Genomic DNA, 17,749 nt, shown 5'->3' with positions numbered 1-17,749 from the left:
TGGTTGAAAACTTAAAAATGTTGAAAAATGGTTTTATGATGATGTACATATAAAGATAGGAACATATTATAGTTATTTAGGTGTTGTATTTTCAAACCGATTATCATGGTCAAAATGTGTGCAAACTTTAGTCCAGAAAGCTAATAAAGCTCTTATTCCCATTAAGCAATTACACATTAAACCTAACTCCCTTCCTTTACCAATATTGTTTCAAATGTTTGATACGCAAATAAAACCAATATTATTTTACTGTTCAGAAATCTGGGGAACCCATAATTGGAATGTTTTAGAAGCCATACAAACTAAATTTTGTAAATATTTACTTGGTGTCGGGAAATCTTGTACAAATGTTGCTATTTTGGGTGGATGTGGACGCTATAAATTGTATTGTGAGACTTATGTACATTGTTTGAAATATTGGTGTAAACTAACCACTATGTCAAATGAAAGATATCCTAGACAATGTTATAACATGATATATAGATCATGTAGGAAGAGTGACATGGGCTACTAACATTACGAATATTTTGTATTTATATGGTTTTGGTTTTGTATGGGAAAATCAACACTGATTTTTTTTATATGTGAGTTTTCACAAAGAGTTAAAGATTGTTATATACAAACATGGCATTCACAAGTTAATGATTATAAACACCTAGAATTTTATTCGTTACTCAAAACAGCATTTGTTATTGAACCGTTTATTTTAAAAATCACTTGTAAAGAACTAAGAAGAATGTTATCACTATTAAGAATTGGAGAATTAAATATCATGGTGAATATTGGAAGAAAAAGTAATATTGATTTTAATTTCAGATTTTGTCCTTTTTGTAAGAACATCATTGAAACTGAATTACATTTTATGCTATCATGTCCATTATATGATGATATCAGACAGAATCACATTCCAAATATATATTGTAAATCTCAGTTATTTAAGCATATAATCTCAGGCAAACTAACTGATTTACTTCAATGCTGTAAATATATTAGAGAGGCTATTGTATTACGTTCATCCCATTTGTAATACTTGTTTAATGTTGCACCGATATGTATATTCTATATATCAATATTTATTTGTACATGGGCCTGTGGCCTTTATACTGAATAAAGAAACTGAATTGTAACAAACGTAGTCCTATGGATCGGGAATTGTCCAAAGAGATCGGTCAAGCACTCCCGACAGAATGGTGCGTCCCGTAACATTCGGGAAACTCAGCCGATTTTGTCGGGACTCTGTCGTGACAGATTCTGCTGTATCCGATCAAAATCGTAACAATGTCCTGTGTTGTCTGGACGGTGTCCTGTGGGTCGGGACGCTGTCGTGATGGTTATCTCCCAAAACCCCTACATCCCATTTCCCCTACAACCCAGTTCCCCTACAATTAGTTAAAACAACACGCGGCATTTACCTGTCTGGTATTATGAACTCACCTAAAGGGGAGATAAAGGTCTGGAGTAGAGGTAGTAGAAATGAAAGGGGTAGAGATTTAGGGGACTAGCGGAAGGGTTTTTAAAAAAAAATAATGTAAGTGTAATGAAAGATGCCTATATGATGAGAAGACAATTTTTAAAAATTACAAAAATAACAATTGGAAGAAACAATTATTACACTGAGAAACTGAGATGAACGATTTACAGTTGAGATGGCTAGGTTTAGTATATAGATACTTGAAACTGACTAACATGACATCAACATGTCTGGGCTTCGCTATGTTGAGTTTGTTATGTCACAGAGAGGAAAGCCCCAAGTCCTTTTTGATGGTTATCTTCACACTAAGAACGTCGAGAGACTGACTTGCGTACACTGGTAGTGTGTCAAGTCCACATGTAGAGGAAGGCTCACGACAGTAGGAACCGTGATGAGGAATGCTACAGAGGACACGTGGGTTGACGCAACGGACACCACACCAGATGTACCGAGAGCTGTCGCCTTCAGCGACTACATCGTCACTACCTGGGTCGACCACGGAGCACGATTCCCCCTACCACTGTGGAACCATCATGGTACAACAGGTCCCAGGACGAACAACAACCTGGAAGGCTTTCATAACCGACTCAACCGAGGTCTCCCTCACCGATATCCCAACATCTACCGATTTGTGGAGGTAGTCAGGAAGGTGGAACAGGCAGAACGAGCTAAGATTTTACAGCTCGACTTTGGAGCAGCTCCAAGAGGCAGGAAGAGAGTGTACAGAGAGGTGGACAACCGTCTTGAATAGACGAGTTGAATAGAGAGGTGAAATCCCCAATGCAGTTTCTAGATGCGGTTGGCCATTTCCTCAGGCTGGGATAAAGAGTGAATTGAACATTTGAGATGAAATTTATTATAATGTATTATGAATTTTGAAAAATGAACATTTTATTATAATGTATTATACATTTTGAAAAATGAACATTTTATTAAAATGTATTATGAAATTTGAATAATATCGTAATCGTAATTTAATATTTATCTCAATCTATTCGTGTTTCTTGGGTTGTTCCATTGTATGAAATAGGTAATAGACTAGGGATTAGCAGTGCCATGGACCGTGAACTTTGTTGTCTTAAGCTGTAGGGGAAATGGGATGTAGGGGTTTTGGGAGGTTACCGTCGTGATGAACGGGCGTGAATTATTCATTGCCGTTTCTTGTCGATTGAATCCAGATTGCGTCCAGATCTTGCCGAATGCGAACCGTCTGTGTCGGTTCACTGTCCGGTCACTGTCTGATCTCGGGAGAATTGCGACGCTGTCGGGACAGATTCGGTCGTTTTTTTACCATGCGGAAGATACAAATCGGATCAGATTCGGATTGAGAACGGGAGAATCGGGACGAATCGCCTGGAAACGGCTGAATCGGGATGCTTCCTGAACATTATCCGATTGTTTGTGAATTTCCCGCCACGAATCACAGGATCTTGATCAGACCTTTGACAAATTTTAATCGGGAATTGTCCTACAAAGACGGCATTAAATATCCTGAATGTGTGACTCAGTCCGGGGTAGAACAGGTCTTCAGCAACCCATGCTTGCCGTAAAAGGCGACTACGCTTGTCGTAAGAGGCGACTAACGGGATCGGGTGATGAGGCTCGCTGACTTGGTTGATGCATGTCATCGTATCTCAATTGCGTGGATCGATGCTCATGATATTAATCACTGGATTGTCTGGTCCAGACTCGATTATTTACAGACCGCTGTCATATAGCTGGAATATTGCTGAGTGCGGCGTTAAACAACAAACAAACAAATTATATATGTTCATACAGCAACAGGACATTCAGTTTAACTGGACATTATACAACGTGTTAATGGAAAATGGAAATTATTAAAAATTATTAAAAATCTCATAAAAAACCTGTTGTATTTCTAAACTCTTTCCGATTTAAAACAAAGAGAGGCAATGCATTAAAATATTGCATTCGTTGCAAAATATTAACTCAAGTTTTCAGGGATTGCATTAAACTCGGGTAATACTAAAAACGAATCGCAAAATATTAAAACGAACACGGGCAAACGAACATATATATTATAAAGTGTCAATATAAATAGGCTTTTTTGTTCAAACAACAAAAAGGCAGTTTTAATGTATTTTACGAAAATGTTCAGGATATGTGTGATGTAACATAGCTGTCCAGCACAAGGGTCAGTCTACATCGACATCGGTGACATACACCTAATAAGATTGCTAGACTCAGCAAATATCCTAACTACTTTGTTTGTCAAAGCAGGGATGTATACCATGACAATTAGTGGTGATCTTTTGCTGAACAGGCTAATTACTGGCCAAATACACAGAGTTGCCATATGGCCACTCTGTTAAGGAAGATAAGATACCCTATGATGTTTCGCTGACCATGCAAGAGAACGTAGTGTAAACATGTGGTCATTACATGGCAGATAGACTGGATTTAAATATCCCTTACGCAGCAAGAATAAGAACTGCTGCAGCACGCCAAGATGCAAACTCCACCACGTCAACCCAGACACACGTGATGGAGGTGTTTACAGAGACGGCAGACAGACGGCAGACCGAGACAGGCAAATATCACCAGCAACACAGTGAAAAGGTCCCGAGAGACAGCCAGGAGTAGAACCATTTTTGTACTTACAGAAATAAATCTTCGTTCCTGAACAACGAAACGTGTTTTGTTACACAGAGGGGACTTCTTTTGGTGCCGTGACCCAGATTTAGGAAAGCAAAAACATCAAGTACAGGGTAAGTGACTTTTTGGTTTTCTCTCCATTGCCCTCTCTCTCTCTGGGACCATTTCTGAACTATGTTGTTAGGTTTTGTGTTGTGATTGCTATTAGCAATAGGTTTTAAAGAGTTTGAATAGGAATTATTAGGTAGATAAGATTACTTATTTTTAACATGGCAGAAGGTATGGAAGCCTTGTTCTGCCATCTGGCCGTGCAGTTAGGGAATTTACACGAAACGATTATGGCTGGTATCAGGCCACTTTCAGTGACAGTAGAAAACCAAATAGGCCAACTATCACAGGCCATTACGTCTCAAAGTCTGTCACAACATGTGAGACCATTTGAGGGAGACCCGAAACGATTTAAAGAAGTGATTAAGTCTCCGGACAAGTATGTTAGTTTATCAGGAATTCCCGAAGAAAAAAATCAACTAGTAGCTTTTCAAAGTAGCCGTGGCCCTGTGAGTGATTTTCTACAGCGATACCTACATGACAATCCTAGCAATACTTGGACTGTAGTGAAAAAAGAGCCAACTTCTCGATTTGCTGAGGTCACTGACCCACACTACGCATTCGCACTGCTACAGAAATTAAGGCAAAATAATGAAGAGAGCGTACAAATATTTGCGGAAAGACTTTTAGCCTTGGCGGAGGAAGCATATATGGGGCATGATCAAAATTCGAACGGGGCAATAGAGTGCCAGTTAGTGGAATTCTTTGTAGAAGGATTAAAACATAACTATTTAAAGATGAAGATAATGAGAGTTAATCCCAACAGTTTTGCCGAGGCAGTTACAATAGCCATAAAAGAGCAAAATCTGAGAAAAATGTTTGACTTAAGGTTAGGAACCAATAAACGGGTTGATAGAAAAAACAGGGCTGCTCATGAGCCGATGGAGGTAGACCATTATCGGTCACCTAGGAAGTGTTACAAATGCGGCCTGGGTGGACATAAAGCCAGAGATTGTAGACGTGGTAGACAAACAGTCAATGCAGTGAGCACAGAAAATAGACGGCAAGATAACGGGTTATGCTGGTATTGCAACAGGCCAGGTCATTATAAATACCAATGCCCGGAGTTTAATCAACATAGGAATCAAGGACGAGGAGATCACCGCTATCCTTTGAACTAGGTAGGTCTCTTCTCGGGGGAATACACGCGTAGACGAATAAAAAAAGTGAACTATTTACAATTAATTTGGCGGGAAACCCAAACTCATGTGTTGTATCAGTAGGAAGACGTAGGTATATGGCATTGGTTGATTCAGGAGCACAAGTACCTCTAATTCACCCAAGACTATATGAAACTTTAAGAGGTGTTTCAAAGTCATCTTCAGAAAACATTTCTTTACAATCAGTCAATGAAAATCCACTGGCTGTCGAAGGATGTGCAACCATACCATTTAGGGCAGGGAAACAGCTTGTGAAGCATAAGTTCTATATTGTCGGTGGCATCAGCAGAAATATAATTCTTGGAAAAGACTGGTTGACGGACGGATTTGGAGATAAACTACCATCAAATAAGTTAGTTGATATGGTTGTGCAATACCAGCTCGAAGCGAATACACTTGCAGTGAATATTGAGCGAACAAAATTTGTATTACTTACCTCGGAAGAACTAGAAGTGTCTACCCAACCACTAACGGGTTACTGTTCCACCCAAAGCCCTGTTTATCCAATAAACCTGAGTAAATTGTGTATAACTGCGTTATTCGTAAACAGAGAAGATGATTTTAAACAGCAATGTCAAGCTATAATCAGGTTGAACTCTGTTTTACCTCCAGCCGAATATCTAACAGATGGGGTATGGGTAAATGCTACAAAGATAAAATAAGTATTCTCAGTTATCTGCCATGACAATGTTGCAGTAACCTCCACAGTACAAGCAGAGCCACCTATGGGTGCAGTCAGGCTTAATTCATTGTCCCGAAGCAAGAGAGTTAACTGACTTTAAAAGTCCAGTTTCCACCCTTGCCGAACTAGGCTGGATTTACTGGACTCGAACGTAGCGCCACCAGTGGCTATTACCATTTATGTCCCCTCTAAGCCTCTCCTATGGACCAATGAGATTCCACCTCTCGTATCACTTGCGTTTGCTTCACCCAAAATGGTGGCGCCCAGTCAGGACGATCTGATCGATAATCAAGATCTATATTGTGATAAAACGGGTCTTACATCGCGAAATGCATCAAATCACGTGAGTACCTTGATTAAAAACATGAAAAGGTTTGGAAAATAACTGTTGACAACGAGTTGGCGGTGCACATGCTTTGCAAATCCTGCAATCGACCGCAATCTGCACGGCAGTTTACGAACCGGATTTCGATTTCGGTGCGTGATTTTGATTGGACTATGCATAGACTCGTTAGTCCAGCCAAAATGTAACTCCATAATACGAGCCTAGTTCGGCATGGGTGGAAACTGTACTTTTATAGTCAATTAACTCTCTTGCCTCGGGAAGATGGGTTTAATATGAGTTGTTATGCTTCTAATGATTACATAATCCTACCCCTGTTTTATCGAAAGGAATCAGTTCCACATTGAAGAAGACTTCTTTGAAGCGGTCAAAGTATTCAATGTGACGTGTCTTAAATGGTGGGAACCTGTTCATTCCACCCTCAGTAAGACAAATCTAACTAAATTACCAGATCACCTGAAAGATCTGAAAACGATACCTATGGATCAGTTACTAAATGAACTGAGGAGTATGCAGAATCAAGTCAAACAGAATAGGAAATCAAAATGGCCTTATGCACTGTTGGGAGTATCAATTATAATAAGCATGATAGTAACGGTATTAGGTTATAAAAGGTTCAGAAAATGGTTAACCCAGAGATGGAGAGGTAAGAGAGTTGCCAGGGTCACACCCAGTTACGAGATGGCGTTGATGAATTCGGAGGGAGAGGCTTCTACCCTAGGACAAGACGATTGTTCTGCGCCAACACGTAAGGGAGACAACTCGGGACTAATGGTCAAACCAGGACACCAGGTGGCGACGGCTGAGCCAGAGGGCATGGGTATTGCCCACAGAAGAGGGATATCTTCTGCGCCATTGAGGGAAGAGGAGACGTCAACAGAGGCAGCAGTTGATGCCGTACGACGTCTATATCCCCCCTGACAGTGACGGGTAACTAGGTGTTGGTGGGACACCGAGGGAGGGCCCAGGGTGTGTTGTTCATGTGAATGATGCTGTGACAGACGTCCAAACATACCAAGACTTTGGAAGCCACATCAGTGTAAACTGTGTGAGATGTGGTTTTACTCTGTGTACAGAACTGTGATACTCAAAATGACGGTGGACAGAGTTCCCCATGTGTACAGAACAATTATAATCCAAATGACGGTGGACATAGTTTTCCTGTGTGTACAGAACTGTTATACTCAAAATGACGGTGGACAGAGCTCCCCATGTGTACAGAACTGTTATACTCAAAATGACGGTGGACAGAGCTCCCCATGCGTACGGAACAATTATAATCCAAATGACGGTGGACAGAGTTCCCCATGTGTACAGAACAATTATAATCCAAATGACGGTGGACAGAGTTCCCCATGTGTACAGAACAATTATAATCCAAATGACGGTGGACAGAGTTCCCCATGTGTACAGAACAATTATAATCCAAATGACGGTGGACAGAGTTCCCCATGTGTACAGAACAATTATAATCCAAATGACGGTGGACAGAGTTCCCTATGCGTACGGAACAATTATAATCCAAATGACGGTGGACAGAGTTCCCCATGTGTACAGAACAATTATAATCCAAATGACGGTGGACAGAGTTCCCCATGTGTACAGAACAATTATAATCCAAATGACGGTGGACAGAGTTCCCCATGTGTACAGAACAATTATAATCCAAATGACGGTGGACAGAGTTCCCCATGTGTACAGAACAATTATAATCCAAATGACGGTGGACATAGTTTTCCTGTGTGTACAGAACTGTTATACTCAAAATGACGGTGGACAGAGCTCCCCATGTGTACAGAACTGTTATACTCAAAATGACGGTGGACAGAGCTCCCCATGCGTACGGAACAATTATAATCCAAATGACGGTGGACAGAGTTCCCCATGTGTACAGAACAATTATAATCCAAATGACGGTGGACAGAGGTCCCCATGTGTACAGAACAATTATAATCCAAATGACGGTGGACAGAGTTCCCCATGTGTACAGAACAATTATAATCCAAATGACGGTGGACAGAGTTCCCCATGTGTACAGAACAATTATAATCCAAATGACGGTGGACAGAGTTCCCCATGCGTACGGAACAATTATAATCCAAATGACGGTGGACAGAGTTCCCCATGTGTACAGAACAATTATAATCCAAATGACGGTGGACAGAGTTCCCCATGTGTACAGAACAATTATAATCCAAATGACGGTGGACAGAGTTCCCCATGTGTACAGAACAATTATAATCCAAATGACGGTGGACAGAGTTCCCCATGTGTACAGAACAATTATAATCCAAATGACGGTGGACAGAGTTCCCCATGTGTACAGAACAATTATAATCCAAATGACGGTGGACAGAGTTCCCCATGTGTACAGAACAATTATAATCCAAATGACGGTGGACAGAGTTCCCCATGTGTACAGAACAATTATAATCCAAATGACGGTGGACAGAGTTCCCCATGTGTACAGAACAATTATAATCCAAATGACGGTGGACAGAGTTCCCCATGTGTACAGAACAATTATAATCCAAATGACGGTGGACAGAGTTCCCCATGCGTACGGAACAGTTATAATCCAAATGACGGTGGACAGAGTTCCCCATGTGTACAGAACAATTATAATCCAAATGACGGTGGACAGAGTTCCCCATGTGTACAGAACAATTATAATCCAAATGACGGTGGACAGAGTTCCCCATGTGTACAGAACAATTATAATCCAAATGACGGTGGACAGAGTTCCCCATGTGTACAGAACAATTATAATCCAAATGACGGTGGACAGAGTTCCCCATGTGTACAGAACAATTATAATCCAAATGACGGTGGACATAGTTTTCCTGTGTGTACAGAACTGTTATACTCAAAATGACGGCGGACAGAGTTCCCCATGTGTACAGAACAATTATAATCCAAATGATGGTGGACAGAGTTCTCCTGTGTGTACAGAACAATTCCAAAAGATTTTTTACACAAAATAATGGTGGAAAAAGTTCCCCATGCGAACAGAACACTTATAATAGCCTTACACTATAATCGTGGAGAGTATTCTCCCAGTGGAATGTGTTGCTCTGGGTAGTCAACACAGATATACGATTGGACAGGTAATAATGATTATTGTTAACTGTTTGACTTGTGTAAATATATCAAACCATGTCCATTTGCATGAATTATAAGTTTATTAAGAGGATTATAACTATTAGCAATTAATTGGCTAAAATTGTTAAATTAGTTTGAATGTGTTAAATTGGCTCGTTGATTTGAATGTGTTAAACTGGCTCGTAGAAATCTCCAAGGGATATTTCTAATTGATAGGGGGCGAGTGTAACATAGCTGTCCAGCAAAAGGGTCAGTCTACATCGACATCGGTGACATACACCTAATAAGATTGCTAGACTCAACAAATATCCTAACTACTTTGTTTGTCAAAGCAGGGATGTATACGATGACAATTACTGGCTATCTTGTGCTGAACAGGCTAATTACTGGCCAACTCTGAAATACACAGAGTTGCCATATGACCGCTCGGTAAGGAAGATAAGATACCCTATGATGTTTCGCTGACCAAGCAAGAGTCTTGCTGGTCAAGCAAGAGCACGTGGTGTGAACATGTAGTCATTACAAGGCAGATAGATAGACTGGATTTAAATATCCCTTACGCAGCAAGAATAAGAACTGCTGACGTTCGCCACGATGCAAACTCTGGGCCACCGTCAACCCAGACACACGTGATGGAGGTGTTTTGCAGAGACGGCAGACAGACGGCAGACCGAGACAGGCTAACATCACCAGCAACACAGGGAAAAGGTCCCGAGAGCCAGAGCCAGGAGTAGAACCATTTTGTACTTACAGAAATAAATCTTCGTTCCTGAACAACGAAACGTGTTTTGTTACAGAGAAGTCTAGTTTAGCTTAAGGAATTGAAGATGATTCAAATTGTATATGCAACAATAGTGAGTGAGTGAGTGAGTTGGGTTTAACGCCGCTTTTAACAGTATTCCAGTTATATCGCGGCGTGTCAGCTTTATGTGGGAGGAAAGCCCGAAGTGATGCAGGTCTAAGACGTTTACCACTTCGGTTAAACCCACGAGCACGGGTATTGTGCTGACAAACCTAGAAACATAATCGGGGCGAACCGGGATTCGAACCCACAATCATAGGTTTCTGGCGTGCGAATCGCGGCGCCTTAGACGACTGGGCCACCCGTGCCCCCAATATGCAACAATACAGTACAGTGATAACTATCACAACATAAAGTTCTTGTTGAAAAACTAGTTCCTTGGTTCGATTTCTTTTCTTTGATATATGTGTGTGAGAAGGTTCCCCACAAATATTAGCATTTAAGGTGGGTTGTGGACGGGGAATCGAATATATGTACCACTGCAGATTCGTTCGATCTCGAGGTACCTGCTGTGGTGGAGTGAATCTGAAAAGTCGATGTCCAGATTACCGGTGTATCGTAAAAACAAGAAGACAAAACTTCTACAACACAGACACCGACTATTGCAGTCAGTATGAATGTACATGAATATGTACATTCTATATAAATATCAACATATGATATCAACAAATGCGATCGGCTATGATCTCTGTGTCGCTCTTTTTTATCTTTTTTAAAAACCCGCATAATATTGAACTACATATAAATATACCGTATTCGACGTAATAAGCCCTCCCGGCGATATTTACTAATATTTGGCTAGTGAACAATCCCAATTAGCACCCCTTCCGATAGTTCAATGTACACGAAACGTATTTATTCGTGTATAATACGTGTGTTATATGCGTCCTTAATTATAAAAATTATATTCTGGAAAATTATATCTGTCGTATATAAACATTTCAGGCTGTCAGCATAAACCACGAAATTTACGATCTTTCAATTCTGTTGTTTTTCACCAAAATAATATTCTAATAAGAGCCACCTATTTCTAATTTTGAGAGCGCCCTTGGCGCTTATTATGTCGAATACGGTACATATAAAAATACGTGTGATCTCATTTTGATCTCAATTTACCCATAGCAGCACGGATTGTTTCCGTACATTGACTCGAGATGTATCAACTCGGTGAACTCAGCTGCCGACCTGAGAGTGAGCGAGTGAGTATGGTTTTACGCCGCTTTTAGCAATATTCCACGAAGGAGGACACCAGAAATTGGCTTCACACATTGTACCCATGTGGGAAATCGAACGCTTTAACCACTAGGCTACGCCGCCGCCCCTGCCGACGTGAGATGTGTCATAAGCCCCTCCTTCAGGACACGGAATCTGGTAGCTATGGTGACGTATCTGCGTGTCCAAAAAGGAACTGTTCATTGTCCTCCTCCGTGTACACGAGCACTTAACTTCCGTCTCGGAAAGCTCTCGTGTACCCCCTCCTAGATAGTAGGATGGGCTTCTGGGCAAAGGACTATGAAGCGGAAGTAACACTCTTCAGGAGCGTTGGTGTTTGGGAACACTTCACCCATTTTATTATAAACTGCAAGTTCGAAGTCCAACTGAAAACAGCAGCGTCGAAGTAAAATCCTAGGGTTTGAGGAGCTGATTGGATATATTCAAACACACGGACGTATGTCTCTTGTTGGTTCGGTTGAAGACAGTAGATAGAGGACAGATTTGACCTTGGTGATCGCCTTGGACGGTATAAATCTGATCCAATAGACGAGGAGACGTGTAAAATGTATACAGTGCAGCAGCTCAACGTTCCTGTCGGTGGTGAACATCATTAGCCTCTCGCCGTCGGTGGAGTCGTGCATGAACACGTCGCCAACCTCTTTGCAAGTGTTCGCTCAGATCCGGGTTTGATTCCCGACGTGGGTGTAATGTGTGAAACCCATTTCTGGTGTCCCCGCCGTATTGCTGGAATACGTGCATGCACGTCGCTATATAAGTGCAATAATCTTGGACGCGACGTTTAACCCCATTTCACCTCACCTAACTTCGACCCGTGAAGATCCGGGTTAGAATAGTTCTTCAGCAACCCATGCTTGTCGTAAAAGGCGACTAACGGGATCGGGTGATCAGGCTCGCTGACTTGGTTGATGCATGTCATTGTATGCCAATTGCGTGGATCGATGTTCATGGTGTCAATCACTGGATTGTCAGGTCCAGACTCGATTATTTACAAACCAACGTATAGCTGGAATATTGCTGAGTGCGGTGTTAAACAACAAACAAACAAAACAAACCGAATCTTAGCGTGACAAGTCAATGCATCAAATGAGAGGCTAGCCTCTAGCCTCACACGTTCTCGACAACATTACGTGGATGTGCTGTTTCATATCAAGAGATAAACACAACGATCATTTGTCTGATACTTGTATACAGCTAAATAGATAATACATGAAAATATGTCATGTGATGGGAATGACCCAGTACGCTATATGACTTAACTTCTATATCAGTCTGACCGCCTCCGTGGTCTAGTGGTAGAGCGTCCGCCCGGAGAGCGGAAGGTCCGCGTCATACCAAAAAGACGTTAAAAGATGGTACTTGTTGTTACCCTGTCTCGCGCTTGGCATTAAGGGGCTAAGACAAGGACTGGTCGGCTCGGAGTCAGTATACTGTGTCTGAGTGGGGTATTCATGTTAAACTGCAGCATGGTATCTCAGTGTGCTAGCACTATAAATCGGCATCACTCCGGATTAGTACAAGCAGCCACACGCACACACACACACACACACACACACACACACACACACACACACACACACACACACACACGTGCATGCACGTCGGTATACAAGTGCAATAATCACCTCCCCTCTATATCAGTCTGCAGTGTGCAGGGCGGGGCTTCACATCTAAAGCATGGTTCATATTTCACCGCTTGACACGGATATCACTATGACTATTTACTTGTCCTGTTTGAACTTGGATTCGCATTGTTTAGGATTCAGTTCAACCCTTTCCAGAATTGTGAAGACAGAAGCAAGTCTAGTGTTTATTTGTGATTCTGGCTCGTCTAGTCATTTGAACGAACTAACTCACCCCGGACACAATCAAATAAAGACAATCTTGCAAGATGTATTTTTGCAAACGAAAACAAGAGCATAAAGGTAGCTCAGTGATCAGCTATAGAATTGTGGATTGGCATAAGCTTGCTTGGTTGGTTGGCCGAACTCAGAACAATATTCCAGCTATATGACGGCGGCCTGTGAATAATCGAGTCTGGACCAGAGTCTCCAGTGATAGATATAATGAGCATCGATTCACGCAATTGGGATACGATGACATGCTTCAACCAAGTCAGCGAGCCTGACCACCCGATCCCGTTAGTCGCCTCTTACGACAAGCGTAGTCGCCTTTTACGGCAAGCATGGGTTGCTGAAGACCTGTTCTACCCCGGACTGAGTCACACATTCAGGATATTTAATGCCGTCTTTGATAGGACAATTCCCGATTAAAATTTGTCAAAGGTCTGATCAAGATCCTCTTACGACAAGCCCTGTGGCATACGCGAGGAAACAGAGAGTGAGAAGGGTTTGTGAAGGTGTATAAAACTACTTGGATGAACTGAGGACAATTGGTATACACAATTACAAACTAATACACTTTTGTATTGGCCCCCTGTCTGACTGTAAGACACTGTCCAGTAGGTGTAAAAAGATATTGAATGTACAACTTCTCTTGTTATATCATAATGACACTTAGCATATGATACACTCTGACAGGTCCATAGTCAAATGACATGGAATAGAAGTGTATGTGTCTAATGCAGAGTAATGGAATTCCTATTGTTACACACTGTGTGGTCACCATGATTAGGATGTCTCTCTATATGTGTGCTGTATCTAAGATGTTTGTTTGTTGTTTAACGCCGCACTCAGCAATATTCCAGCTATATGACGGCGGTCTGTAAATAATCGAGCCTGGACCAGACAATCCAGTGACTGAAAACATGAGCATCGATCCACGCAATTGGGATCGATGACATGCATCGACCCAGTCAGCGAGCCTGACCAACTGTGATAGCATCATGGACACAGTCGGATTTATCTAACTTCTATATATGCAAGTACATGTACAAGACAAGAGACACAGAAGGTTGAACATAAGAAGAAACAATTTTAACAATCGCCATGTATGTATACTGAGTCTCTTTTTGGTGATTCTTTGAAAAACTGATGATGTCAATACTCATTATGTCAATCAATCAGGATATTTTAAGTTAGTAAGAACATGATGCCTAAAAGACCTTAATGATTAAAACAAACTTTATAATTATAATTATAACTTATAATTTAAAAATAATCATTCGAAATTATTACCTATGAATCAACCACTTTTCCCCCAGTTAAAACACGTTATAACAGACGATGCCCAATTCAGTTGAAGACCCCCAAAATAAATGACATGAAACTACTGCATACGATGGGCGTCTGAAAAGTACTGAGCCTAAGTAGGAGTGAGTGAGTGAGTATGGTTTTACGTCGCTTTTAGCAATATTCCAGCAATATCACAGCGGGGGACACCAGAAATTGGCTTCACACATTGTACCCATGTCGGGAATCTAACCCCTGTCTTCGGCGTGACGAGCGAACGCTTTAACCACTAGGCTACCCGACCGCCCCGAGCCTGACTAGGAAGGATGTATAGTACACCCTTAACAGTTTGCATGTATTTAAGTACAATCCTGTCCATGTTTACAGGCTGCACTTGAACCAAAGACACAGCCAGGCAGCACATTCCTGCAGGCATCTAAATGAATGTATTCTCTGTTGATGTAGGTGCACCAGCCATGCTACCACACTGTTAACACGTATATCCAACTGAAAGGGCGCCAATGGTCATCCGTGCGGACATGGTGTCACCTTTAGGGGATGATGCTCTTCCCTTTGTCAGTGTTACCAAATGAACAGTGGAGTTCAAAAGGGGAAGACAGAGCCTCGAAGATGATCCAAGACCTTGAACTGCCACCTCTCAAATGGTGATGCAGTCATTTCTGCCGTGGACGACTTTTCAAATCACCAAGGGTAACCCTCTCCACCATAAGGATCCAGGTACTGCACATTGTTGGCGGAAGCGTTTGGACTTCGGGGAAAATAATAAGCAACCAATTTCATCGACGCAGTCCATCCATTTGAAACATGTTCTTCTGCATACGAAATCCGCAGCCGTGGCTACGGTGGCTAGTAATGGCGATTATTCACCAAGACTCCTATATTGGTGTCGTCATTGTTAAACTATCGCATCAAGTTTGGCATCTATGCATTTGACATCGTATTACACACATAAACAGTATTACACACATACTCTCACTGTCAAACTGCTTATAGTTACATACTAGGACTTTGAGATCTGAACTTCCAGAAGAGGATGAGAGTGACGACAGCATTGGTCAGAAAGCCGAAATACCCTAAGGAAGAAAAGCCAACATTTTCCAACATGTAACCACCAATCGTTGGTGACACACTCCGCACTAGAGAGTTCACAGCCATGTTGAGTCCTAGCATAGCACCAGTGTCCGCGTCCGCGACAGTTCTTGTTAGAGAGCTGCTGCTGATGACGTTCTGTGCCATGAGTCCTCCAATCAAGGGGAGACAAACCAGACAAAACTCACTTACATTTGTCACAAAGGAGAGTAGTAGATTGGCCCATGCTAGGATGAAGGTTGACCACTTCAGAATGTTATTTTCACTGAATTTCTTGGTTATAACTCCGAGTCCAATCCCTTGTACGACCATGGCGGTGATCCCAATGTAGGACACAAGAAAGCCGTTTTGGTCAGGCGTCAGTTTGAATGTATTCAGAGCAACAACTTGAAACATACTTTGAAACACTCCCATAGGAACACCTGATGCCAGACGCACTAGAAGTAAAAACATGGCTCCTGGGCCCATAATTAACTGCAAGAATTTCTCAACATTGAAGATGCTCTTTCCAGAAGTGTCTGTCTGTATCTCTGCCTTCTTGGTGTGTCTGGGTATAAACATCAGAACAAGTGCAGCACTTAGCATAGATCCAGCACTAGCAATAAATGCTGCGAACTGCTCTCCCAGAGTCTTTGTCAGGATTCCTCCAAAAACCGGGCCAACGACCATTCCAAGGCCAAAAGACATGCCCAACTTCCCGAGGGCGTCGGCTCTCTGACTTGCATCTCCGATATCTGTCACAATCATCTGACCACCTTGCATCGCATGCATGAAGAGGGATGGAAGTCTTGATAAAAACAAAATAAGAACGCTTGTTGACATACCAAGTATGAAATATGAAAGGGCTGCTGAAAGGAAAGCCAGGGTCATGGCAGCTCGGCCACCTAACAAATCGCCAAACCTACCAAACAACGGTCCTCCGGCTAACTGGACGATTGCGAAAGTTGTCTGAAGGTATCCAAACATTACAGGATCTACTCCAAGTTTCTTTGACAGATAGGGCAGGGTTCCATTCTGGATAAAAAAGCATGTGGCGTACAGAAATATATTCAGATGAGTAACAGCAATTACTCTATTGATCCTCCAACCCCTTATCCTGACAAACTGGCTTTCGTCCATTTCTGTTTTCAGCTCCTCAACTTCTGTCATGGTTTCTCTGGGAAGATTTCCTCGAAAATTAATATCAGCAAAATCTTGTCGGTTAGATTCTGCGTAGGCACTGTTTCTCTTCATCGTAGCTGTCGGTTATTGAATTATCAGTCAGGTGAAGCAAACTTAGATCATGGCAGCCACCATAATGTGCAGACTAGCAATGACTAAGGACTTTGCGGTACACGTTATGAACCGATAGCCACAGTGACACTGATAAAACATATCATGTGATTATAATCCAAAGTCCTCTTGTCGGTTTTATAACCAGGTTTTGTCAATAGCCACATGCAGAAATATGTCAAGGTGCATTCGTGCGCGTGTTTTATCATTCTTATCCAGGACACCTCTCGCCAGCACCTGCTTAAAATAGACTGAGGTCACCTTGTTTACGTGTAGACAAGCTCCTCACAGCGACACTCAGTACACGGAGCTCTCTATACCGTCACAGCCATCAGGCACAGCTCCCTACTGTGCTAGGCGGCCCAACCATGCACGGAGTTGAACTTGCACCCGACCGACTGTTATGTTTACAAACAAGTGATGATTGTTCTGACGCCTAATACTCTTACTCCTGCTAAATTAGTTTGTTTGTCAAGTTTAGACTGCACCCAAATTCCCCATTCTCACTATACCAATTGCATGGTCCTGTTACGATTCATTCTAATGACAGACCCGTGAAGATCCGGGGTAGAATAGGACTTCAGCAACCCCAATCTCATTAAAATCAGATCTTTGTACTCGCTACCGCTGAACAAAGATCTGAGGACATCCCATAAGAGGTCACGTCAGAACGACCTTTCATGCGACCAATCAGAGCGTCGCTTACCAGATCATGAAAG

At 42.0% G+C, this 17,749-nt stretch overlaps 3 protein-coding genes across 5 annotated transcripts in view; 1 reads left to right on the top strand and 2 right to left on the bottom strand.

Annotated features, from left to right (window-relative positions):
* The window catches only part of LOC124149584 (alpha-2B adrenergic receptor-like), a 69,295-nt gene that overhangs the window by 34,443 nt on the left and 17,103 nt on the right, over positions 1-17,749 (bottom strand). The gene's annotated exons all lie outside the window — the stretch shown is intronic.
* Positions 6,582-10,264, top strand: LOC125374499 (circumsporozoite protein-like). 3 transcript variants are annotated; one of them, XM_048385397.1, is made up of 3 exons: positions 6,582-8,129; positions 8,226-8,914; positions 9,203-10,264. In XM_048385397.1, exons 1-3 carry the CDS (start codon positions 7,570-7,572, stop codon positions 9,253-9,255), a joined length of 1,302 nt encoding a protein of 433 aa, XP_048241354.1. In that variant the 5' UTR covers positions 6,582-7,569; the 3' UTR covers positions 9,256-10,264. The 3 variants fall into 3 exon arrangements, with proteins under 3 accessions (XP_048241354.1, XP_048241353.1, XP_048241352.1); XM_048385396.1 differs by having other exon boundaries at positions 6,583-7,552; positions 7,649-8,129; positions 8,226-10,264; XM_048385395.1 differs by having other exon boundaries at positions 6,583-8,129; positions 8,226-10,264.
* Positions 13,634-17,219, bottom strand: LOC124149586 (solute carrier family 22 member 18-like). Its single transcript, XM_046521269.2, has one exon. It carries the CDS (start codon positions 16,989-16,991, stop codon positions 15,663-15,665), a length of 1,329 nt encoding a protein of 442 aa, XP_046377225.2. The 5' UTR covers positions 16,992-17,219; the 3' UTR covers positions 13,634-15,662.

The sequence above is a fragment of the Haliotis rufescens genome, unplaced genomic scaffold (genome assembly GCF_023055435.1).
Source record: "Haliotis rufescens isolate VD_foot unplaced genomic scaffold, xgHalRufe1.0.p SCAF_58, whole genome shotgun sequence".
Taxonomy (NCBI): domain Eukaryota; kingdom Metazoa; phylum Mollusca; class Gastropoda; order Lepetellida; family Haliotidae; genus Haliotis; species Haliotis rufescens.
The sequence above is the reverse complement of the archived record's forward strand: the minus strand, read 5'-3'. Positions and strand labels throughout refer to the sequence as shown.

Bases quoted from the DNA above. Each gene is read 5' to 3' on its own strand.
- LOC125374499 (XM_048385395.1), top strand. From the start codon at position 7,570: ATGACGGTGGACAGAGCTCCCCATGTGTACAGAACTGTTATACTCAAA. The intron at 8,130-8,225 runs GAACTGTTATAC...CCCATGCGTACG, and splicing joins ATAGTTTTCCTGTGTGTACA to GAACAATTATAATCCAAATG.
- LOC124149586 (XM_046521269.2), bottom strand. From the start codon at position 16,991: ATGAAGAGAAACAGTGCCTACGCAGAATCTAACCGACAAGATTTTGCT.